This window comes from Talpa occidentalis, unplaced genomic scaffold (genome assembly GCF_014898055.3).
Source record: "Talpa occidentalis isolate TD23 unplaced genomic scaffold, MPIMG_talOcc4v2.1 talOcc4.11, whole genome shotgun sequence".
NCBI classification, from domain to species: Eukaryota; Metazoa; Chordata; class Mammalia; order Eulipotyphla; family Talpidae; genus Talpa; species Talpa occidentalis.
Window position 1 is genome coordinate 16,534,339 of NW_023601104.1, and position 25,941 is coordinate 16,560,279.

Here is a 25,941-nt window from a genome sequence, read left to right on the forward strand (position 1 = left end):
GAAGCACCGCTCATCTCTGGATGGATGATTGCTGTTGAGCAATTAACTCCCCTTATGAATTAAAGAAACTTTATTTTAATTCCTGTCTAAAAGGATTAATGGTTTACTACTAGTTACTGGTTGATGTAGTACTTAGGGCCCCGGGGCTAATGACTGTGCAGGACCTACAGTATTATTCCAGGCCAATCATTGCTCAGTCATCTCTTTCAAGGTAGAGTCTAACCAATAAGAAGAAGCCTGTTACTAGGTTGAAAGCTAAGTGCCCCATATATGCCTGGGTGATGCCCAAGCAGTTACATTCCTGAGAAGAAGGTTCCTGGGTGGTAAGTTGAATATTTCCGGGCAGAGTAAAAGTCACATTTAATATTATGCCTAATGTATATTCTAAGGAGAGGATAAACATGATGATGTGGAGACAATGAAGTGGGATATTCTATAAAAACTAAAGAGATAACAGTTTTGCTATGAATTTAATGAAAAGATTACTTGAGAGTTGAGATTTTCTTTAATTCAAAGAAGTACTTTGAATAGCTTCAGGAGAAAGACAAGTTTTTGTTAGTATTTCTCTATCTTTGAAAAATCAAATTAAGTTATTCAAAAAGAGATAATTATTCTAAAGAAAGGCTGTCCTTAGATGGACTCATTCCATGGGTTGTGAAGATGATTATGTAGTCTATCTTACAGTCAAATATAAACTTTCAATGAAGACTGAGAATATTTCATTAAAGAGAATCAGCAGACATGATTATTTTACCAAATATAGTATACAACTTTATGAAGAGCTGTGGCTTATTTCCTTAGCCTGATTACTAAAATGTTCTTTAAAGGTTCCAGAATATCATTTGTAAAACAAACAAATGTGTGAGCAAATGAAATATTTTGTAGGCTAGTAAAAGATCCAAGAATGTACAGAGACATCTTCTTGATAATATATTTTAATAAAGCAACAAGGATATATTTTTTAGAAGTTTTGAGTATATTTAAAATCTTATTCACCATATAATGCATGTTTATATTAGTCATATAATACATTGTAGTTTCAACATTTAGTACTGTCAACGGGTTGTTTCAGGCTGAGAATGTTCGTATCTGTTCTTATGGTACTCACTTGGTAGTTACAGCTTTTCTAATCACATTGAATCCAGCTGCACTGAGTTCTAGCAAGTACAACAAATACAGGTAACATTTTAATGACTCCATTGGAAATAGTATTTGCTGAAGCAGGTTCCTAGTTATTTATTATGGGATTTAAGGGCTCAGGTGATTAATGTTCCTGGACAGGTAATTTTCAGTGAAATGATTTAAATTTGTATGTCTTATGAAAGAAAACTGTTTCTTCATACATCCATCTCTGTTTAAATATATGTATATTACTTGGAACAAGTTTAATTTTCTTTTTTAATGACAGTTTTGAAGAACATTCAGAAGACTATACAGGAGACAATACATGAAGGACCTACTTATTGAATTCTTCTAGAACAAAAGGCAGAGGGTCCTTAGTGTAAAAACATTAGTGATTATTCTGAGGAGAAAAATAAGTAGTACTCTTAAAAAAAAAAAAAACAGCCATAAAATAGACAGCTCATTCCAAAAATTTCCATTTTGGAAGATGTCAGTAAACAACTCTTCCAGTGCATTTCTGGATGCAGTGCCCAGTAATACCAATCGCTTTCAAGTCAATGTCGTAAGTGAGATCCATGAGGGCAGTGCAGCTGCAGATGACAACGCTGCCCCTCCACATTATGAGGAAACCTCCTTTGGGGATGAAGCCCAGAACAGATTCAGAATCAGCTTCAGGCCTGGGAATCAGGAGTGCTATGACAATTTCCTCCAAAACGCGGAAACTGCTAAAGATGCCAGTTTTCATGCTTATGATACTCACACAAACACATACTACCTGCAAACCTTTGGCCACAACACCGTGGATGCTGTTCCCAAGATCGATTACTATCGCAACACCGGCAGCCTGAGTGGCCCCAAGGTCAACCGACCCAGCCTGCTTGAGATTCATGAGCAGCTCGCAAAGGTAAGCTTAAAGGATTATCATCCCTTCACCCTTTGGGTTTCCTGATCTTCAGTAACTTAATAGGAGGAATAAGGAAGAGCCAAATGAAGAGGTCTGTTCCAAGCCCACCATCTTACTTACACGACTCTCCCAGGTCCCAACAAACAGAAAATACACAAAAAGCATATCACAAATGTTTACTGACTGAGGACAGACAACTAGAGAATTAACTCTGAGCATGAGGTTCTATGTTGTACCTTGATTACAATTATAGCCCACTCGACTCACAGTTGGTTGAACACATCTAACTGAATACTAAGCAGGTTTCACCTCAGTATTAATGTCTCCATCACAGTTGTAAAAAAAAAAAAAAAAAAAAATCCCCTGGAGCTTGTTGCATTTAGTATAGTAGTGCCAGCCTTTAATGCATATGGGTAATTTTTTATTCTTTAAAGAGAGAGCAAGATTTACAAGTCAGTATTTTATCCCTTCCTCTTCAAAACTTTGCCTGAGGCTCTTGAATGCACTTAAGCATATAAAAGTAACTAAATTAAATTTAAGTATAGAAGCCGCAGAAGCGGCTAAACTTTTCATTATTTAGAGGATATAGCCAGGGTTCCCAAACTGCTAGAAGGATGAGGCAGCACTTTTTCTAATCTTGTAGCAAATCACTTATAACCTTAGTAGATTTCTTCTTCCAGACCTTGCTCTAAAATATGTTGATGCACTTTATCTCTCTATTCTTCTGGAATGAGTTTGGAAAGAATACCATTCTTTATGGCATGTAACTTCTTGTTAAGAAGAATAATTAGCTGTCACATATCCAAATGTAGTTTATTCTTGGCCAAGTTTTGAGGGAGGGAAAAAATTTGATTGGAACAATTTCTTTCCTATTCATTTGCTCAAAGTTTTAATTAGATGATTAGCTATTCTGGAGGTTCTAGGAATACTGCTCCCTAGGAAGATGCTAAGAAAACCAAACATCTCCTTTAATTTCTGCTTGTCATTCTTTCCACAAGGAAATACATCTCCAAAGCCTGTCCTTGGCTGCTGAGGGTCTCTGAATCTGGTCTTACCACCAGTGCATTCCTTCTGGAGTAGGGGCTGATGCTCTATCCCATTATCCCCCTCTCTCCACTAAACTTTACTGGTCCTAGGTGCTATATTACCACACTGTATGAAATCGCTGTTGCTGTTTTCTTTTTAATAGACATACAATTTAGATTTTATTTGAGATATTTGGTGCTTTAATCAAAATAAGCCAGCAGTGGGGCCTCCCTGGTGGCGCAAGGGGTTAAGACACAGTGTATGAAGCTATCCGCAGCCGCTGCAGCACGAGTTCGATCCCCTGGCTGGCCAGGGAGCTACCCACATGGTGCAGCAGACCTCTCCTGTCTCACTTGCTGCTCCCCTCAGCAGTGTACTTCAGTTGATCTGCCTGTTCTGTTCCCTGCTCTGCCTCTGCTGAATCCTTTCACCCCCCACACCTCTGGCCTATACCCTAGCTCGTGTCAACTCCACACAAAATGGCAGCCCCATAAAGATATTTGAAAAGAGGGGCAATTTAAGGTTCATGGAATCAGACTGCATTGTCCTTTCCTTTTCTATATCAGCGGAGAAGTGAGACAATGGAAAAGGAAAGAAGGAAAAAGAGGGTTCAGAGAAGAGGGCACAGGGAGCTTCCAAGATGTGGGAAAGGCAGAAGTATAAATTTAGGACATTTGCAGAGATTTGTCTTTGTTCTGAAGAAGTAAAATGAGTCCAAGTCCTCTTTAAATAAAGCACGTATAGTTGTATCCCCCTACGGTACATCATTACATGCCATAATTTAAAAAGCACAACCTTTCTTAAAATGGTGATCAAAATTTAAATATTCTCATTCACCCCTTGCCAATTTATGGCAAAAGAAAATACAATTTTAACTCCATTAAAAAATCACCAGAGTAAATGCAATTATTCTTAAGACTGATATTCCAGAGAGAATAAGAGTTTGTTTATAATTTCGGAACTTTTAAATAAGAGAAGAAAAGCTTTGAGGGCATTATTGTAAGAAAGCTATCTGAATGTCCTCACTGCAGGCATGCAACAGATGCATTTGACAGATTTGATAGATGTTTGGGATATCCTATTAGGTAAAATGAGACCAAGGACTCTGACTTAAAATATCTTTACTCGATACAAAGGAATAGCAAATTTAATAGATTCAAAACTAGGTTCAGTCTCAATGGCCTTAATAATCACTCTGAGCATATATAGTAATGTTATTCTTTTCATGAACTTGACCTTCACTTATCTAGACTACTTCTTGATTAAATCATGCAGAAGTGCCCACACAGTCAATCTGGGAGCAGAATTCAAATACAACCTAAGAATCTACATGGGGCATATTCCAGTAGCAGGGGCCATTCTGGCATTGCTGAAGTTGTAGGGAGGGGTCTGTCTGCTTCTTCATGTGCTCTACTTCTGTGCTGTCCTTAGATTGCAGGTATTAGCACTCTGGACTTCCTCAGTTCCTCTTTTTATTCCTTGCTAGGAAATTTGATTTGGCTATACCCCTAATCTCTTCCCCCCCTGAGCCAAATAAAAGACAAAGACCTGCAATGTAACGTGGCTATGCTGCCTCCTCCTTGGGGACCTTGACATATTTATGGTACCACCTTAAATCACAACTAGAAATGATCAACAGGACAAACCACATATACTAATACTCAAACACATCACAGACTTTGTATACAAAAAAATATAAGTAATAGTGTTTGCTTAAATTTAAATTGGAAAGTAATGCTCGAATCTAAGGTAGGTGATAATTTTTAGCACCCATGATTATAATGCTCCAAAAAGATAGCAATGGTACATCACTACTAAATGACAGAATATATTTAGTTAGAAGCCAGTTGGATTTTGTGCAAATCCTGATTGTAACTTCCATGTATGTCAGAGAAAAAAAATTACATGACAAGATTGCCTTAATAGGTAAAATGAAAAATAGGTTTGAAAGACATTATTTTTAAGTTTCTACCTTAAGTGAAACTCTAGGAATGATAGATATTGACAGAATATGTAATCCCAATGATTTGAGTTCATAGTTGAAGAAGTCCTTTTCATTTTCTGTGTAGTAAATAGCTAAATGCCTATACTGGTGGCTATGAATTATGGGTTTCTGAAAACTCTAGTTAAAAGCAGAAAAAAATGACTCCATCTTTTACCTGTTCTGCAATATTGTACAAGCTACATAACTTCAATTGATTTTGCAGGATGTTTGTGAATATTAGAGTTTATATGGATATAAAGCGAGCACATTGCCAACAATGGGTAGGAATGAAATAAATGGTTGTTAATGATGATGATGATCATTATTTTTATATCAGCTACTTTTTATTTAAAAAATAAAATATATACTGATAAAATATTTAACATGTACTAAAATATATATAATGAAATGTTTCTTATGTAACATCAGTCTTAAGTTATTCTCTCCAGGGCAACCATTACTGACAGTTTCTTATAAATCCTTAGAGAAATCTTCTATGACTATACAAACATACATATATTCTATATATATCTGTATTCCTAACTATCTAATATTCTGTCTGTATTGTTTTTCAAACACTTACTAGGAAATATTTTACAGGTTTCCCTGCACTTTGCTTGTTTTCTCTGTATAATATACTTCGGATATATTTCCATATCAAAACATCTATAATGATCATAAAACATATGGTACAGATTAATCTAGTATTTGTACTTTGTAAAAATAATTCTGCTTTTAACATCCAACCTATTTTTTTTTTAAATGAATGGGCTTGGAATGATCATTAAGCTTCATTTCATCTTTTTTTTTTTAAAGATTTATTTATTTATTTATACAAGCAGTGGGTACAGTCAGAAGTGCGGGAGGGTAAGAGAATCCACCAGAGCCAGAGCAGGGAGCAGAACAGGCAGACTGACGAAGTACATTGCTGAGGGGAAAAGCAGACGCAGCAGGAGAGGTCTGCGCACCATATGGGACCCTCGCAGGTGGCCGGGGATCGAACCGGCGCTGCAGAGACTGCAGGCAGCTTCGCAGCCCAGCGCTCAACCACTGTACCACCGGGGAGGCCCCCAACCTATTTCTTGTGGCCACATTTTTATACAAAATTCGTAACTACCAAAGTCAGTGTTCTTATGACATTGAAATAAACTGTCTATGTAAGTATAAAATACTATAAAAATTAAGCTGCAAATATTTTTCTATATAGAAACTGATACAAAATAAAAACAATACAATAATTCCACATTTGGGTCATTACATTGCTAGCCACTAAAATAAATTTTGAATAAGAACGTTAAGAATCACTCCCATTTAGTAATAAAAAAAACTTTTTATTGTGAAATTTTAATGTCAGACACAGTGCCCACACAATAAATTCTCATTCAATCCTTATAACACTTCATAATAGATACCATTATTATTGCTATTTTATAAATGGTGAAGTTTTATAAAACCCTATGAACCTTTTAGAAGAGAAAACAAAGACTTAGAGGTGGCAGTAAATTTCCAGGATCAAGAAGTCAGTGTCATATAGCTAATAAACTGAACCCATGTCTGAAATACTTGTGAGTCCGTGATCTTTATCACCATGTTCTGTCCTCAACCTATCTGCTGATGGCACTTTGTCTTAGCTTATTTGGTGGATATAGAAAAGGGTGGAACTTAGGCACAAAGAAGAAATCACACTTCAGCCATTAAGGTGGATGAAAGATAATGTCTGGATAAAAGATCGCCAATTCTCTCCTTGATTCAGAGACTGCCAAGAAATCATGTTGTTTCTTGAGCAGAATTATTTTCAGTCTCAAACATTTTCTTTCTTTTTTTTTTAAAGATTTATTTATTTATGCATATAAGAACTGGGCTGTAGGTGAGAGGTGCAGGAGGTAAGAGGATTTACCAGACAGAATGGGGAGTAGAACGGCAGATTTATTGAAATACACTGCTGAGGGGAGCAGCAGACAAGAAAGGAGAGATCTGCTGTGCCATGTGGGTTAGCTCTCTGGCTGGCCAGGGATCTAACTGGTGCTGCAGTGGCTGAGGATAATTTGATAGGGCTGTTGTTAACCCCTGTGCCACCAAGGAGGACCTCAAACGTTTTTGTTGTCATCATTAAAAGCATTTATTAGCTATTCATTTATAAGAGCTGCCTTATAAAATGAGTTAGAGATTTGACCTCTACTTTCTAGAATTTTGTCAGATGACATTGTTAAGAACAGAAATAAAGAACATATAGTCAAGTTAATAAACATGAAACCACATAAATCAATGTACAGATGCTTATCTTCTGCAAAAGGACAAACAAAAATGTACAAATGTGTCCTAGAAAAATCTTAAGTGTCTCAAAGTTCAAATGTAGGATGCCAACAACTCAAACTGGGGATATCTGAATTTAGAAGTAGTCACTAAGTCAAATAAAATATACATAAAATTTGAGGCAAGGAATGCCTAGCAGGTCAATGATGACTGGAAACCTACACTAAAATATCTTTCCGGGAGGGACTCTGGGCTAAGACTTGCTAGCATTTCTTTGTACCCAAGGCCACACCGGAAGCTCACACTCTTCAAACAGTCTGTGAAAGCAACACAAAATTCAACTAGTAAATTTCTCATTATAAATAATTCAATGACAGATGGTGTGTAGAGTGGGAATTCCCTCTATCTACACTTATAAAATACTAAGAGGCTTAGTAGTTTACGAATCTTAATATATTACAGCTGGCTTATTATGCTTGGCTACTTTTGGGCTAAATTATAAAAAAAATGTCAATTTGTATGTGAAAATGTGTTTCAGATATAGTAAAAATACTGTGGTTATAAGTTGTGACCATTGGTAGTGATTTAGAGGCATGGTTTTAGCAACTTTGAAGACAGGGGGAAAAAAAAAAAGGGCCTCCCTCCCCTGGTGGCGCAGCAGTTGAGCACTGGGCTGCGAAGCTGCCCTCAGCCTCTGCAGTGCTGGTTTGATCCCCAGGCGCCAGGAGGGTCCCATATGGCACACAGACCTCTCCTGCCACGCCCGCAGCTCCCCTCAGCAGTGTATTTTGTCAGTCTGCCTGTTCTGTTCCCTGCTCTGGCTCTGGTGAATTCTCTCACACTCCTGCGCTTCTGACTGTACCCAGTGTTTGTATAAATAAATAAATAAATCTTTAAAAAAAAAAAAAGACAGGGAAAAAAACCCTTTCATTTTTATAATTTACAATAATTTCCTTTTATTACAAATTGCTAGAAATATATAAACATAATAATATCATGTAGACAGACAATTCTTCATTCTGAAATGAACTTTAGGAATTACCTGGTCCTCACTGGAATGGATTCTGAAATAATCCAGTGGCAGGCATGTGAGGGGCTTAAGTGTAATGATATTGACCATATGTTGATAATTGTTGAAGCTGAATGATGGGTACATGAGATAAATTAAATCCCTACTATTGCATATGCTTGAATAGTTCAATAATAAAAGAAAACTTAAGCAATGGGGAAGATATCATCTAGGCTTAAATTTTTTTTTTAAAGATTTATTTATTTATGCACACAAGAGCTGGGATACAGGCCAGAGGTTTGAGGGGTGAGAGGATTCACCACAGACAAAGCAGGGAACAGATCAGGCAGACTGACTGAAATCACTGCTGAGGGGAGCAGTCGGCGAGACAGGAGAGGTCTGCTGTGCCATGTGGGCTGCTCCCTGGCCGGCCTGGGATTGAACTTGTGCTGCAGAGGCTGCGGATTGCCTCATAGTGCTGCACTCAACCCTTTGCGCCACCAGAGAGGCCCTAGGCTTAAATATTTGTGGAACTATTTCCCATGATGATGTAAGATAAAATTCCTAAAATTTCAACCTGAGATGAAAACATGTATAAGTAGCAAATGTTATCTAATTGGAAACTATTGGAAACTAAAGTGTATTTATTTTCTTCCACTTTAATGATACCTAGAAAGACATTTGTTAACATTCTGATATCTGAAAAATCATATTAGATATTAATTAAATAACATAATCTCTCATCATCTAGAAAACCCCATTAAGAAGTTACTCCTTAAGCTAAAAGGGATCATGCTCAGTGAAATAAGTCAGAAAGAAAAAGAAAAATACCGGATGGTCTCACTCATAGCAGGAATTTAGAAAACCTAAATAAGGGACCAGGAAAAAGACTAATTAATACAAAGTAAAAATCAAAATCAACAAGCAACTATAAACCAGAGACACACTACAAGGAAGGATTAGGGTTAAAATAAGGGGGGGTGCAATTGTATGGGGAATATAACCAAAATGAAAATGCATATACATTGTGCAAAAATGAAAAATGATGTAAGAATTATATAAAATAAAATATTAAAAAAAAGTTACTCCTTAAACTACATGTGATTAAAGTTTCACTATCAGTGTTAAAGAGGGAAAAGACTTATCTAATGGTTTGTTTTCCTTCTTACCTTTCTTCCTTTTTACATGTACTTTATTTTACCTTCTCCAAATATTTAACACACAGGTAGAACTTGGTAAATAAATAATCCTTCCCTAAAGCTAAACAATTTAAAATGCATTTATGAAAGATTGCAGGTCATCATTTATGGTAATGGAGTGTGAACAAACAAATTAATTCTAAGTCTGAGGCAAAAACTGGTTGCAGGCAGCAATCATAAAACTTTTAGTCTTTGCTACTTTGGTCCCTAGATCATGCACCAGCCACTGGTAATAGCTCACAGCCATCAAGTCCCCACAAACCATGGACCCAAAGTCTTGATCAGTATTCTAATGATAAGTTGACTTTATAATTATCGTTTGGCATTACAAAGGAGACATTTATGAAAGGATGAAACCAAGTTTTGCTTTGACATGTCAGAAGAGGAAAACTGCAAGTAGAAAAATGATTTTGCCTTAGAGTAAACTACTTCAAAGGAGGATTTTCACAAAACCCAATGGATTTATTTTCATAGGCAATGTCCAGGAAAGTTATTTAAATTGCTGGAGGACACACCCTGAATTAATTACACAGCCAAAACTGGATTCTAAGTCTCCTACTTTACATGGTTGCAGCAAATTTTCAGTTGCTTTTGGAGAATAAGTAATGGAAATATGTCCTGTACTTATAAATGTACTATCAGATTTTTACAATCAATGGAAGAAATATACGTTTTAATGGTTTTGCCTTTTCTATGATATAGAGAGATTTAAACCTTTGAAACTCCATCAGGTTAAACATATTTTGAAAATCCTACATTGACCCTATTTTGGATTCATTCAGAAAATGATGGCATTATTAATTTCACTGAATGCTGATTTCTTTGACTTGCCCACATAGAATGTATTTTTTAAATCATGTGGTGATGTTCTAGTGATAAATTGAAGAACTGTTAAACTGTGAAGAAGGGCATCCATCAGGAAAAAAAATGTTCATTTAAGGGGACATTTACAATATCCTTTTCATCCTCTAGCCTATTTTGTAAGATGTCTTTTATAGTCATTGGTATTCTCATTAATCCAGATCTAAGGGTCACAGTTACCATCAGAGTTCATCAGGGAGTAGAACAATTTCCTGGACCAAACCCTCAAGTTCAAGTTTAATCAAAAAACATGCATTTTATTCCCAAGACTGCTTTTAAAAAGCCAATGACTAAGGCTCTGTCTCATGGGATCCCCAATTAATCCAGGAAAAGGAAATTGCCTTTTCCCAGAAAGAGAAGGTGCTGATGGTCTGGCTATAGGATCTTGATTAACTAGAATATTGACAATTTAAAAAGTTTTTCTCAACTCAAGTTAAATAAATGAATCTCCTAACCAAATAATCTTTTCAACATTCATGGAAATTTTAACACTTTCCTCTATTCCTTGCTCTCATTGATTTTTCAGTTAGAGAAAATGAAAGTTACACTTGACCTACTCAGCTGTCTATGTATGTAGAATCTTTTCAGAGAAAAATGAAAGTTTTAACTGACCAGAGGATGAACTCAGATTTTTCATCCATCTGTAACTGACTGCATTGTATAGACTCGTGGTAGCCATTAGGCAGATGTGACCATTGAACACTTAAAATATGGTTAATCCAAATTGAAATGTGCTGTCAGAATAAAACTCTAGATTTCAAAAATATAGCATGAAACAAAGACTATAAAATTTCTCATTAATACTTTTATGTCAATTTGATGTTAAAATATTTTTATAGATTCTTTCAAAAAATATACTATTAGACCAATATGTGAAGTAGATGTTATCTGCAAAGCTGGTGCCATTCTGTTAATGAATATTTACATTACAAATATTAGAAACATATTTTACAAAAACTAAACGTATTTTTTAAATTTAAGGGTACATGTGTGAACCCATTATTTCACTAATTTTCCTTATCCTTTTAAAAGAAGTTACTGGAAAATTTTTAATTATATACATGGCTTGCTTGCTCCTGTGACTAGTATAGATCACCAATTTCTGCCCTGCTGGTTTAGTTTTCTTTTTTTTTTTTAAGATTTATTTTATTTATGGATACAAGAACTGGGGTATAGGCCAGAGGAGCAGGGGTGAGGGGTGAGAGGATTCATCAGAGACAGAGTGGGGACCAGAACAGGGAGATCTACTGAAATACACTGCTGAGGGGAGCAGCAGGCGAGACAGGAGAGGTCTGCAGCACCATGTAGTAAGCTCCCTGACCAGGTATCACACTCAGGCTGCAGTGCCTGATGATAGCTTGATAGTGCTGAGACTTTAACTCCTACGCCACCAGGGAAGCCCCTAGTTTCAATTTCTAAGAACTTAGTTTATCCATAACTTATACTGATAAGAATGAGACATCAGCTTTCAATTATCTGTGCAAAGAGGTACTGAGAACGCTTAAGATTCAGATATTCATCAGATAATGCAAAACAAATTTTGATTATTAGTTTCAATTTCCTTTATCATTCATTTCCCCCTCCCCCCAATACTGATGGGAATTAATAAGATGATCTGGCTTGGGACTCAACCCCTTCTTCCTTTTTTTACTGTGGCCTGCACAGAGGAAACAGTGAGTAATGAAGTATCTAATAGGGAAGGAAACAGGGGGAAAAGTAGGAAGCAAGAATGGTAAGAAACCAGGCCATCTGCTCCTCCATGGGAGAGATTGTGTGGCCTTCAAGTCCATTGTGGACTCAATATTGTTATCAGTATCCTGCTACATGGGGAGCCCTTGATTGGCATTGATGAGAAGAAAACCCACACCACTAACTCCTCCAGTGTAGTTCCTGCAATGACTCATCATGTTGTATTACATTAGCTAGCCAAGTGTCACACTAATATCATGAGATATTTACAGTATTATGAGATACCATGAGCACAAAGTTGGGAAAATCCTGACTGACATAGAGATGTAGAAGAACTTAATAGCAGAAGGAGACAATAAGTCAGTCACTTGGAGTAAAGAGCCTAAATTAGAGTTAGTTTATCGTGGATATGCTAAAAGTATACCACACCCCAAACAAGAGCCCTTGACTATGGCAAGAGCAAGAATATTAATTGTTCCCAAATAAGTCCTTATAATAAATACTGAACACTGATTTCACACCACTTGTATTTTAGAGGAGAAAAAAAAATGCCCTTGTGTAAGACCTTTTGGCAAGTAAATGTGAGAACACATCATCCCAGGTTTAAATCAATTTAGACCACTTACAGAAGATAAAATTATTCTTTAATAATGTTAATTTAAAATGTTGACTCTAAGAGACTTAAAACCAATGGTTGAAAAAAGGCTGCTTTGGGGAATTCAGTAGGGGTGTAATCTATCCATTAAAAAGTCAGATAGGGGGCCTCCCTGGTGGCACAAGGGGTTAAGCACAGCACTATGAAGCTATCCGCAGCCTCAGCAGCACGAGTTCAATCCCCGGCGGGCCAGGGAGCAACCCACATGGCGCAGCAGACCTCTCCTGTCTTGCCTGCTGCTCCCCTCAGCAGTGTATTTCAGTCAGTCTGCCTGTTCTGTTCCCCACTCTGTCTCTGGTGAATCCTCTCACCTCCGGTATCTCTGGCCTGTGTGCATAAATAAATAAATCTTGCATAAATAAATCTTGTATGCATAAATAAATAAATCTTTAAAAAAATAAAATAAAAAGTCAGGTAGGTGCTAGATAGTCTAAACTATGTGGGTGCACCTGAAATTATTGTCATATCTAAAAGGAGAAATTAGTTGTTCTTAAAGGAAACAGAACTATTTCCTCTTCCATTGGATTCAGAAACTATCTACTGAGAAGGAAGGCCTTTTTCAAAGTTAGACCATAGAAAAACAAAGGTTTTAACCTTTGTTTAAACTACTTCTTACTTCTACTCAGTCTAGCTTTCTGAGAGTTGTGAGACTTTGACCATTTGTACAATCCCACCAGCATATTCAACAAATCCTGAGGAAATACATATCAAATCTGAAAGAAACTTCTCCAGGAATAGCATTCCTGTACCCATAAAGTGTCTTTAAGTCATTTTAGCATACAGGTTCCCCCTCCAACCAAAAATAAATGTTCCTATGAGACCTTTCATAAGCTAAAATGGCACAAAGTAAGGAAGCGATGACTATTCACTTCTATACAAAAATTGAGATGGGGGTGGATAGCGGTGGAGGTGGTGGTTGCAGGCCCAAAAGGAAACCCACCGAATCATACCAAATAAGACATAAAACATGAAATCACACTCACATGTAGTAAAAGTAGGAATGAAATGAAAACTGCACAGTCTGCAGAAAGTAGTTATGAGGAAAGAGCTTGTTGGAGCCTCTCTGGCTATTCTTCTTGGGGAGAAAGCTGCTTCTACCTAGCTGCTCAAAATCAGGAGCTGAGCACTATTTTCCCTTTTTGACTTTTGTAGCAAAAGCTAAGTGACATAATGTTATAGGACAGGGAAAGGGGCAGCCCAAACCCCGCAAACCTGCCTATTCTAAATGGGTTCTGCCATCCGCCGCATCAGCACAAAACATATGAGACTTTAATGGGAAGGAACTTTAATTAAACTAGGAAACAATACAGGTAAGGCAAAAAGTCTAGTTTCTAAATGAAGCACCCAAAGTTACCCATCCCCTCGTGGGTAAAAGTCCATCCATATGGGATTGGCCCAGAACAAGGCCCCAAAGCCTGCCACAAGTCTAAAGCATCTTCCAGTGGGGACCCACAGAAATGGGTCACAAACAACCAGACAAGCCCGGAAGGAAAAGAGCAAAATCAACATCAAGATAAAAGCTGCCATTGTCACCTCCCCACGGGTCTCACCCACATCTGTGTCACCCCGTCCACGACCAAAAGACAAGCGCAGTTTCTTCACGTGTCTCTAGGCTCCATGTGCCTCCTCCAAGTCTCCTTGCTCCATCCTGCTTCCTTCCTCCGTCTCTTCCTGCAGCTTCTTCTCTTCCTGCTCAGCTCCACCCTCCCTTGGGTGGGGCAGGGAACCTCGAACCTCCCCCTTTCCTGGGGACCACCCTGTTACAATAACAGCAAAAGCGAAGTGAATTCTTGAAAAGAGACCCCCACTCACTCTTGATAATCTTTCCTCTCTGCATCACTATTTCTCTTTTATTCTTTTTGTATTCTAAATGTTAGCAGGCAGAATGAGGGGCACTGGGATCCTCCCAAACCTACATGTTCTAAATAGGTTCTACTATCTACCACATCAAGATAAAACATACTCTAGTGAGTAAGATCTTCAACAGGAAAGAACTTTAATGTAATTAATGTGCAACAATTAGTGTGCAACAAAAAGAAGAGTAGAGAAAGAATACGTCACAATAGTTTACACTTGAAGTGCCCATGTTACCCGTCCTCTCATGGGCAAATGCCCAGGCAAAAAGGGTTGGCCCAAAGTAGGATCACTGAGACCTGAAAGCTAGTCACCAGTCTAAGGTACCTACTGTTGAGGACCCATAGGAAAGGGGCAAAAAGGGCCAGAAAATGTGGAAGGAAATGAGCAAAAATCAAAATCTGAGTCAAGATAAAGGGTGCCTTCATCAGCCTCTCCACACGTCTCTCACCCACGTCTCTTTCAAGTGTCTCTCTCCATGTCCCCCAAGTCCCTGGTACAAGTCCAAGGCCGAGAAGCAAGAATAGCTTCTTCTTCACATATTTCTGTTCCTGTGCCTCCTCCTGTCTTCTTCCTTCCCCATCTCTCTCTATTTCTTCCTCCTTTTCCTCAGCTTTTCATCTCTGCTCAATTCCTCCCTTCCTTGGGTGGGGCAGGGAAACTGGAACCCCCCCTTTCTATGGATATCATCACACTGTTGCATAGACTTATCCAAATCTGACCATTCCCCCACTAGGATTCTCACCAAACTGTCTGCATTCCATCAGCCCACCCTGCATCTGAGCTATGCCTGAAGGCCCCCACTGTGTAAACCATCAGCAACTAGGACACAAAACAATGATCTGATTTAAATGCCTAGAATAGGTCCTTGGCTGTCCTCCCATAAAGTTTTGTGTCAGTTGTTTTAATGTGTCTTTGAATGTTCTGTAAAACCACTTGTTGACCAAATACTGTGTTTTTACTCTTTAAAACTGCAGAACGTGGCAGTGGCCCCAGGCCCCGCAGACAGGGTTGCTAATGGTGATGGGATGCCTGCAGAGGAACAAGCTGAAAACAAGGAAGAAGATAAAGGCGGTGCTGTGAAGTTTGGATGGGTGAAAGGTGTGCTGGTGAGAAAAGCTTCTGTGTTTACAAACGAAACTCTCCATTCAGTGTTCTATGGACTAAGGCCTGAATTGCAGACTTGTCACTTCTCACGTCCTGAGTTTTATCCCATTGTCACTTCTCACGTCCTTTTCAATGTGCTTCGACCCACAGGTGAGATGCATGCTAAACATCTGGGGTGTCATGCTCTTCATTCGCCTCTCCTGGATTGTTGGAGAAGCTGGAATTGGTAGGCATTCCCCCCTCTTTTATAAATTTCAGTGTAAACTAGAAATTCAATAGGCAGCCTTTTTTTCACCATTAACACTGAATGTGAGATGAAGGTCACAGAATTAATCTGTACGTGGTCTCTTTCCCTTTGCCTCTTTGATAATGTTTACCAGAGAAAAAGGTGAAGAGTTAACTCCTGGAAGACTGGAATTTTCCAGTTTGTCATGCAGATGAGTGCTCAAGTAAAAATTTCTATCTTTTCATAGCATTTTAGGTTTCCAGGGATACGGAGACACATTCTTTTTAAATAATAGTGTTCACATCTTGAGACATATTGACATTTATCAGAGTTCTCTCTTATGATTATTGGCAAAAGTTCATTAAACAAAAATAGCTTGTGGAAAAACTGGTGACCTAATAAAAATGCTGAATTGTTGGAGATTTTCCAAAGAAAATAGCTGTGTTACTTTCAGGTACCAGCAGTAAGAAAACAAAGGTTAAGTGAGTATTGCCAGATAGAAGCTTAAAATAGTAGATAAAATGACCAAGATAATGTATATAACTATTACTAATTTTTCTCAATGGAAAACGGATTTTGTTGAAATTATTTTGAGTGACTATTCAATGTTTTAAAATATAATTTTCCCTGTAAGGTATTATTTCCTGTGGCAAGTCTTTTTTATTGCAAGTTTGTTAGTACAATTTATATGAAAAATTCATCTTAACTTTATCAGAATCCTTGATTTAAGTGATAAAAATAAATGATCTCCTACTCTTCTATATGGAAAAATTAGTGATGTTCTACCTTGTATATGGAAAATAGATACACACATATAAACATATATGTACATATAATGTATATATGTATATATGTGTGTAGGAGTGTATATACCCAACATATTGATACACATTGAAGGAAGACATCAATCATCATCTCCAGAACTTACAGGTTCAGACATGCTTTCAGATATTGCTCCAGAATATATCTCAAGTCACAATTAAAAAGTACTTGGTCATTATCTATTGCCTTTGATCCTCAAAACTCCCTCAGAACCACTAGACTAACTCAAAGAGGAAAGGGCTGATTTGTACATTGAAATACTGGAGTGAGTTCCCATACTTTTCCTGGTTTCATGTTTGGCAACTGCTGTGTTCCTGACAAAGGGCTGCTTGCCGGCTTTATGAAGCATATCAAATGAATGCCTGCAGCTGCAGGGGCCAAAATAAGTATATGCTGTTCCATGGAAAATCTACATCTTAATATTGCCAAGTTTTTGCTCCAGGGCTTCATGCAAAATTAGGTTTTTAAGGGCAGTTTAGTAACTTATTGAGATCATCAAGAAACATTACTTTGTTTGGAGGTGTGAGTGCAGCCAAGGGCAAGAGTAATTCTTTTTAATGCAACTTATTTAACATCCATATGCTTGGGCAATAATCTGAACCTTAATCAGATCTTACATTATTCTTCACTGTCAATCCAGTTGCATGTTTACTGCAGAATTGTAAAATAGAAAGGATCCTATTTTCTACCAATCGATCATGCTTTCAGATATCAGTGTTGTTTTAGTAAGCACCTTTTATTCAGTAGTCAAATCCTACTCTATGCGGATTTGACTACCTAAATAGGTATCCGGTGGGTTTTTCCTTTGAACGGAGGGCTTTTTTTTTCAATTCTCTGAAAACAGACTTTAGTAAGTAGCAGAAACTTATTATCGTATTCACTTTTACTGGCCTTTGTTATGAACTTAAAGCTAAATGAGTTGATTAGTCACCATCTGGGTCACATTTGGGTTTCTTTTACTGGGAAAGGAACCAATACAATTTATTTCTTCTTGCTCTGAGAGTAGTTTGGGTAAGAAACCTGAATATACTTTCATGTCGAGGCCTGGGACTAAATCCAGCAGGAGCTGGAGCCAGCAGTTATGGCAACTGAAGCTCGTGTATAACCACTCTGGGGCTTTCAGTTTTACCTGTTTTATCCCCCTAGCAAATAGTAGAATGAGCTGATGGTGCCCTCTAGTTTTTCTTCTCTGGAGACCTTGCCTGGAGCAAGATGGTTTTCAATAAATTTAACCATGAGGCAAGAAAAAAGGGTGTGACCTGAAGCAAGTCATTTATATTCTGTTTCACCTCCTCCTCTGAAAATTAGGGAGCTGGATTGTTTCACATTCAGTTTTTTTTAAAGATAGAGCTAAATAACCTTGCTCAAAAACTAGGCGTAAATTGAGACCGGCTGGGGCTGGCTCACTAATCTTCAGACCATGGAGTTCGTAAAGAATGCCTGGAAAGTTAGTTTCACAAAGTAAAGAATCCTGGGATTCACCTTGAAAGATCCAAACTCAGCAGATCTGGGCATTTTTAATAAGCACTCGAGGCATTTCTTGGACTGGTTCAAGGGCAGCACATGGAGACAACTCTGGACTGAATGTTCTCTGAGCTGCCTTTTACCTTGGGAATTTATGTTTGGTTCTGAGAGAAGAAAAATATTCACTGTTTAAATGTATAAAGTTTCATTCCATGAGTTCAAATGGTTTATAGAAATATATACAATATTAAAGGACAGGTTTAAAATTGCTGAGAAAATAAAGGTAGGGAAATAACAAAAGTTAGAACAGCTTCGATGTCCTGAAATGCAAACTACATGCTTCTATAGTTCCTGGGGCGAACTAAACATTTGATATCAAACATTCTCAAAACAAAATTAAATGCAAAATAGTGTACAAAAAATAAAAAGAAATTACCTTCAGTCCATGAGATAGACATGAGTCCTTAGTAATGCAGAGGCAACACTTGCCACTGGATCCACGCAACTGATACAAAGAATTTAGTGCAACTCTTTCTTACAACACCAAAATTTTAAGAATCTAATGGGACTCTCAGTGTTCAGGGGAAAATTCTCCCACTCCATCTGGATTTTTGTGACTGGGCAAATGGACAAATTAATTAGATCAGAAGAGAAGAAGACCAAATTTAATAATATATGTACAGAAAATTTTACACAACTATAAAATCACAAGTAGGGTAAGCCAGGGGTTTATATCCTGTGCTAAGGGACATGGGGAAGGGATTTACTGTGGCAAGAAGGGGATAAGTTCATCTTTAAGGGTAAAAAGATTCATTTCTCAGGTAGGGTGTGTTCACTGATAAACCTGTACCTGGGTGACTCCCCCACATGCATCTTCTAGATCAGTAAGAGAGGAGTGATTTCTTCTTCAATTAGGAGTAGAGCAAAGGGTTTAAGGGAGACACAAGTGCTTCTCCTTAGCCTGCGGGGCCTTGATTGACTTTAGTTCCACATAGCCAGGTGACACTCATTGGAAAAAGGCTTACTCAGAACATCTAGGAAAAAGCCTATCTGACCCCTTTGGGGGGACCTTCCTACAGTACCAAAGCTACAGCAATCCAAGTTTGCATCTCATGCCCAGAATGAACCTCTTCCTACTGCACTTTACCCTGCAAAACCTGCTTCCTACACTTTAACCTGCAAAAAAGCCTAGAGACTCCTGTACAGCCAAAGCCAAGATACAGCTGAGAGCATCAGGAGAGCCAGGCTCTAGTGCCTTGTTTGCATTTCTGTCCTTACCCTCCCATCACCTCTCCTAGGGCATGACCAGAGAACATAACCTCTCTTGGCTGACTACCCCTCTAATCACTCTTGGGACAAAAGAGCCTGCCAGTAACAATTACACAGCATCCACTTTATGTAGGGGAGCTTACCAAATCGGCCTCGGGAAGAGCACCCTGGCTGCAGCCAGGGTGATTTCAGAGGCTGTGACCCTATAACCTCTCTGTGAATTCTGGATCAGCCTCCATTGAGGAGCGTTTTGTAAGAGGAGAATAAAGCCTAGCCATATTATGCTCTTTGGCAAGTGCCCTGTAAACAAGACTGACAGTAGACAGAGTAACATGAGAAAAACAATCAGAAGTTTATTAACAGGGCTCCCTGCACACATGTTGGACTACTCACCAACAACAAACTCAAAGGGATAATTAGAAAACGGACTTCTAATTCTGTTCTTTTGCATCTTAACAAAAGGATACAATTTTAGAGAAGTGACAGGACAAAGGAAAAGAACTACTCATTTTCTCAGGTAGCAAATTGTGGGGAGGCAAATATCTGGGTAACTAATGGAAGATAAGGGCTAGTTAGTGAAGTTTGTTGTGTAGATTCTTCTGGCGCCATCTCCAGCTGTAAAGGCCTATCTCCAGTGATTAATTTCTGTCCTTTCTAGTATAGAGGTAAGGGGAGGCACTTTTGCAAATGTATGTCCTGCTTTGAAGAAGTATTTCTTTTCTATGCCTTCAACCTAACTATAGTCCTCATACTAAAGTGGCATATTTCAAGGTAACATATTCTGGTACCCTTCAGTATCCTCCTGCTATTTATTTCCTGAAACTGAAAGCAGCCTCGGCTTCCTCTAAATTCTGGCCTTCACTGCTTTCTTCCTTTCATAATCATCACTGGCCTTCTGCAGCATAAGATCCTTGAGGGCAATGTTCTTCATTTGGACCTTGTATGGCTATGCCAGCAAGTGCACAGCTGGATGTACAGTCGGCTTATACTAAACTGCAGCTACTATGGTCTTTGTAGATATGAGAAAGCAGTGCCCTTGATGGCGTACTGTGTGTCCTGTGTCATGCTACTTTATTTTTTTTTATAGTAGTTCTTTTTTTTTAAAGATTTTATTTATTTTTATACAAGAACCAGGGTATAGGCCAGATGTGTGGGAGGGTGAGAGGATTCACCAGAGACAGAGCGGGGAAGAGAATAGTCAGACTGATGAAATACACTGCTGAGGGGCGCAACTGGCGAGACAGGAGAGGTCTGCTTCACCATGTGGGATTCTCACTGGCCGGTTGGGATCGAACCCACACTGCAGAGGCTGCAGACAGCTTCACAGTGTGGCACTCAACTGCCTGTGCCACCAGGGAGGCCCCATGCTACTTTACATAGGCATTCTTTTTTTTTTTTTTTTTACTTGGGTACAGGCCAGAAGTATAGGGGGTGAGAGGATTCACCCAGAGACAGAGTGGGGAACAGAACAGGCAGAGTGACTGAAACACACTGCTGAGGGGAGCAGCAGGCAAGCTAGGAGAGGTCCGCTGCGCCATATGGGCAGCTCCCGGCCGGCCGGGAATAGAACTCAAGCTGCAGAGGCTGCGGGACAGCCCCACAGTGTGGTGCCCAATCCCTTGCACCACAGGGAGGCCCTACATAGGCATTCTTCACACTAATCACTTCACACTTGCATTCTTTCTAATGTCATTGCCATTTTAGCTCAGCAAATAAGTGACTTGTGTGAGGTCACATGGCTAATAAGTAAACATAGTTCAGTTTGATTCTTTTCACTTTACTCATTGGCCAGATGAACAGTTTGCTATCCTCCATGTTATTTTCCCATTCCTATACAACCACATGCACATTAAAAAGTAGTTACCTGGAAGGATGAACATTTATTCTCCAGTGATATTAGCAGTTTTTAAAAAAGATTTATTTATTTATGCATACAAGAGCTGGGGTGCGGGCCAGAGCCGGGGGGGAGGGGTGTGAGATGAGAGGATTCACCAGAGACAGAGTGGGGAGCGGAACAGGCAGATCTACTAAAATACATTGCTGAAGGGAGTCGTGGGTGAGACAGGAGAGGTCTGCTGCACCATGTGGGTCACCTCCCTAGCCAGGGATCAAACTCGTGCTGGAGTGACTATGGATAGCTTCATAGTACTGCGTCTTAATCCCTTGTGCCACCGGGGAGGCCACAATATTAGCAGTTCGAACTTGTATGAACTAATGATTATGTTTATTGATGTTTACAACTTCATCAAGAGTGGCTTTCAGAGCTTCCCTGCTGGCACAAGGGGTTAGGATGCAACCTACGAAGCTATCCGCAGCCACTACACGAGTTCGATCCCTGGCCAGGGAGATACCCACATGGTGCAGCAGACCTCTCCTGGCTCTCCTGCTGCTCCCCTCAGCAGTGTACTTTGGTCAATCTGCCTGTTCTGCTCCCCACTCTGTCTCTGGTGAATCCTCTCACACCCCACACCTCTGGCCTTTACCCCAGTTCTTGCATACACAAATGAAGAAAAAAAAAATGGACTTCACATGAAATGTTGACCAGTTGCAGTTGTTTGCAAATCACATAATACATATTAGTGCTTGAGTTTCTTAGTGCCACAGGCCAAAACCCTCAGTCAAGCATGTACTCTGTTGTCAGGCCAACTTGCTAAGCTCAAGTGTGGTCCTTTGGTGATTAGACTTGCTGACTTCTATGTAAACCATCTAACAAATGTTCCACCATTTAATTGCCTTTATTTTTCCTCTCTCAACTGAGGTCTTGGTGTGATTATCATCGGCTTAGCCGTGACAGTGACTGGTATCACTGGTTTATCCACCTCGGCTATTGCCACAAATGGATATGTCAGAGGAGGTAATTAAATGTGCCACCCACAGAATCATTTATAAGGTAAAAGCAACGTGGGCGCCAGTAGTTCACCACTGACCTTTCTGGAGTATTTTCAAAGGTAATCTAAGTTGGGTCCTTTTTCCCTCATCGCTCAGGCAAGAGATGTGCAAGAAAAATGGAGAGGAATTTAACCTTTGTCAACCCCCCAACTTTTTCATCCAGGTTCCTCTCAAGCAAGAGAGAAGGTCAAATGTCGTGTCTTCTCTTTTCACAGCCAGGGCGGTTTCTCTCCCAGGACACCAACATAAGTCAACCTTTCCTTTCCAGGACTGCATTTTAGATTGTATTTACTTGGAGAAAACATCCCTCATCCTAATGAGCAGTTCCCCAACTCGATCGTTATGCCAGGCATGCCAGTTTCTCCTCAGCACAAAGGAACTCCGTTGGGGTCCAAGGCTTGGATATAAAAACTCCAATTAAAGGCAGTATAGTTTGCAGCCATAGGGGATCCAAGGAGGAAAAGTAAAATGTAATATCTTCTATCTTTCATTGCTAACAGGTCTTGGAGTTCTGATAATTCTTCTTTCCACCATGGTAACTTCTATTACTGGGTTGTCAACTTCTGCCATAGCGACTAACGGGTTTGTTCGTGGAGGTAAAATTTCTAAGATATCTAATGCTCTCGTCACTTGCTACGGGTAGGCAAAATTTTTTTTTATCTATTTCTTCTTGATGGGATCAAGGAAGTATTCCAAAGTTCTTGAAACCTGGCTTGCACTTTGGATGAGCTGGATGCAGAAGGAGACAAGGTACCGTAAATACAGTTCAGGTCTAGTCTGGTCAGCTGCGCTCTCTCTTCTAATGGACCTCGATGGCACATTTGCAAGTCATGGATCCCAAATGCTCAATTGCCCTGGGTAAATGTTTTCCTTTTCAGGCTTGTCTGCACACCTGTTGCTGGCGTTCTCTGGAAAATAATTCCTGGACATGGCTGCAATTTTAAAGTTCAGTACATTGCAGGTGTTTCCTAGATCTTCATGGGATGGGATTTTTAAGAACATTTCAGGTTTTTCACTGGGAGACCGAGACTTCTGTACTAAAACTCAGCTTGCTGCTGCTGGAAATTCTGGTGACTTCTCTCAGTACTGGAGCCAAACACGTTTCTTGGGGGATTTTGCAGGTCTTGGAGTCATCATCATTGGCCTGAGCGTGGTGGTGACAACACTCACAGGTATTTCTATGTCTGCTATTTGCACAAATGGAGTGGTAAGAGGAGGTAAGCCAATTCATTTACTTTTGACTCAAGCTTTGGTTACATAGTAGTGTCTAGAATTGATTTACTTTGGGGAGTAAAATTTTAATTAGTCCCCAAGGTCTTAAGGCAAAATAAATAGCCCGAAATTTAAACAACGAAGGGAAAATACTTTTAAATAAGAAGGTCTCCAGAAAAGACTTCTCTGACCTATTTTCTGTGTTTAAACATATTTATGAAGTAGACAGTGACCAGGTGTCTAGAAAGAAGACAAGGAGTAGTATAGTAAAATATATGGCTTCTTTGGGCCTTGTTGAATGCCTCAACTCTGAGGGGTCCTCAGCATGGGGGTCCCCCAGCACCCCAGATGTCACTGCTGAACTCAGTAGAGCCTCAGAGATCATGACCACAATATACTCCTTGTGGCCAAGAGGCATGAGAAGATCTTTTAAAAGAAAATAAAAAGAAGAAAAAAAAAAGGGTTTTTCCACATCATCCCAGAACGGGCAAGTCTAGTAAGACAATAAAGTGGATAAAGTTTATCACAGTTCTTCTAATTTCCTTCCTTCCCCTAGCCATTCTGCTTTGGCTCCCCAGGCACTCTGCTTGGGATATCTTATCTGGGTCTCCCTATCCAGAGTCTTCTAAAACTCCATCCTATCCACAATGTACCTCCCCTTACAACTTCTATTTGTCTCTCATTTTGATCTAGCCTTGGGAACTGGATCATTTATTTAATGTAACCTGGACAAAGGAAATGGTGGGGATTTGCCTCATCCAGAGGACAAGTCATATATTAGAGCAGGTGTGACCCCTGAACCCAAAAGAATTACTATATTAGGAAACAGTCCTTTTCTGTAAAAGTTTTGGTTCTGGATATGTTTGTTCAATGGCATTCCCCCAATTTTGTCCATCTCTAAGACTAGCTCAGTACAGGAACTCATTCATTCACTATGGTCTGCGATAACATCTAATTATTTAAGCCCTCTCAGTGTCTAGTCTTTTTTAGCTTCAGCAAGCTGCTTTCAGCAGCTTCTAGCCAGTTAACCAGCCCTGTTCAGTCTCTCACGTCCTCAGAAGGACACAGTCATATCTAGAATCAACCTTTTCAAGGTCCAAGGGGAAAGCACTTGTCCCAGAACTCCTTTCCATTTTTCCCATTTTTCACTCCCATACACACACTTGGGTCCATGGCAATAATCATGCCATCTTGAGCTACAAATACAGGAAAGAGAGTCCGACTTATAAAATGAATAACCCGTAGCAGTATCCAGATGACTTTTTATGCGACTGATCAGTACAGAAAGGCATATATATATCAGAAAATGATGCCAGAATGGAAGTCAGGAGAACAATGATAAACTTATTCACTTCACCTTTTGCTTAGGCTTGTGGATTGCAGATATAAAATTTTGTATTACTGATTTGAACTCTCCCATGAATTACTGATTTGAACTCTCGCATGAGTTTTTTCCTAAAACAAAGCATTTCATTGGTAAAGTTTGTTGTGTTCTTATTTGCAGCATTTGTATACAGTTGGCCTCAATAAACTGTATTTTATTAAGCTAAGATGGTTCTATTATAGATTGTCTATAGAGTGCAAGGAAGAGCTAAGTTCATCGTTGACACAAGATTCATAAAATTATTAGGAAGTTGTAATATCATCATTAGAATAATCAATGTTTTAAATGTTCCTCAACGTTAAACATGCTCATTTCTTATTTCAGGTGGGGCCTACTATCTTATTTCCAGAAGCTTAGGGCCCGAGTTTGGTGGGTCTATAGGCTTGATCTTTGCTTTTGCCAATGCAGTAGCTGTTGCCATGTATGTGGTGGGATTTGCTGAGACTGTGGTAGATCTCCTTAAGGTACTTCAAAACTTTTCTTCAGTCAAGTAAGATAATTTGGTTCAGGTTGCTGTTTCAGGATACCAAGGCGTGTCATTATGGTCAGATGAGAGGGAACCGATTTATTCTGCAGAATGTGAAGGTGGATATAGTTGAGGGAGCCCCAGACTAGGCACCACTTATGACAAGGAGGCCTGGCTCTCATTTTGCCAACTGAGGGATTGTGGACCAGTCCCTCTATTCTTCTAAACCTCGTTTTCCAAATCTAAAATATGGCCTAATAATATTGTTCTATGTACCTCATAAAAATGTGGTAAAGATCAAATGAAATGATGTGCATAAAATTCTGCATAAAAATATGAAAAAGAGATACATAACAGGTGATTTTATTACCTGTAACATGACTATTATGATTATAGATTTCCAAAGGGAAAGTTTAAACATGAGACTAACTCACTATAGGAAACTGTATGTTTCCTAGTTTAGGTCCAGTGCAGATGTTATACATGTAAACAGGTTAATTTAGCTTGTATAGAAATTAACTTTTAGTCAACCTCACATGATAATGC

General features: G+C 39.0%; 1 protein-coding gene across 3 annotated transcripts in view; it reads left to right on the plus strand.

The window, feature by feature from the left end:
- Positions 1-268: 268 nt before the first annotated feature.
- Positions 269-25,941, plus strand: part of SLC12A1 (solute carrier family 12 member 1) — an 82,764-nt gene continuing 57,091 nt past the window's right edge. Inside the window, exons 1-6 of one of the 3 annotated variants that reach the window (XM_037502427.2) lie at positions 269-323; positions 1,409-2,026; positions 15,534-15,665; positions 15,814-15,889; positions 22,203-22,298; positions 25,254-25,393. In XM_037502427.2, the coding sequence (XP_037358324.1) occupies positions 1,610-2,026; positions 15,534-15,665; positions 15,814-15,889; positions 22,203-22,298; positions 25,254-25,393 (861 nt within the window). In that variant the 5' untranslated portion in view covers positions 269-323; positions 1,409-1,609. Of the gene's footprint in view, positions 324-1,408; positions 2,027-15,533; positions 15,666-15,813; positions 15,890-22,202; positions 22,299-22,833; positions 22,930-23,454; positions 23,551-25,253; positions 25,394-25,941 lie in introns of all 3 variants that reach the window. The other 2 variants (XM_037502425.2, XM_037502426.2) reach the window with 2 other exon arrangements.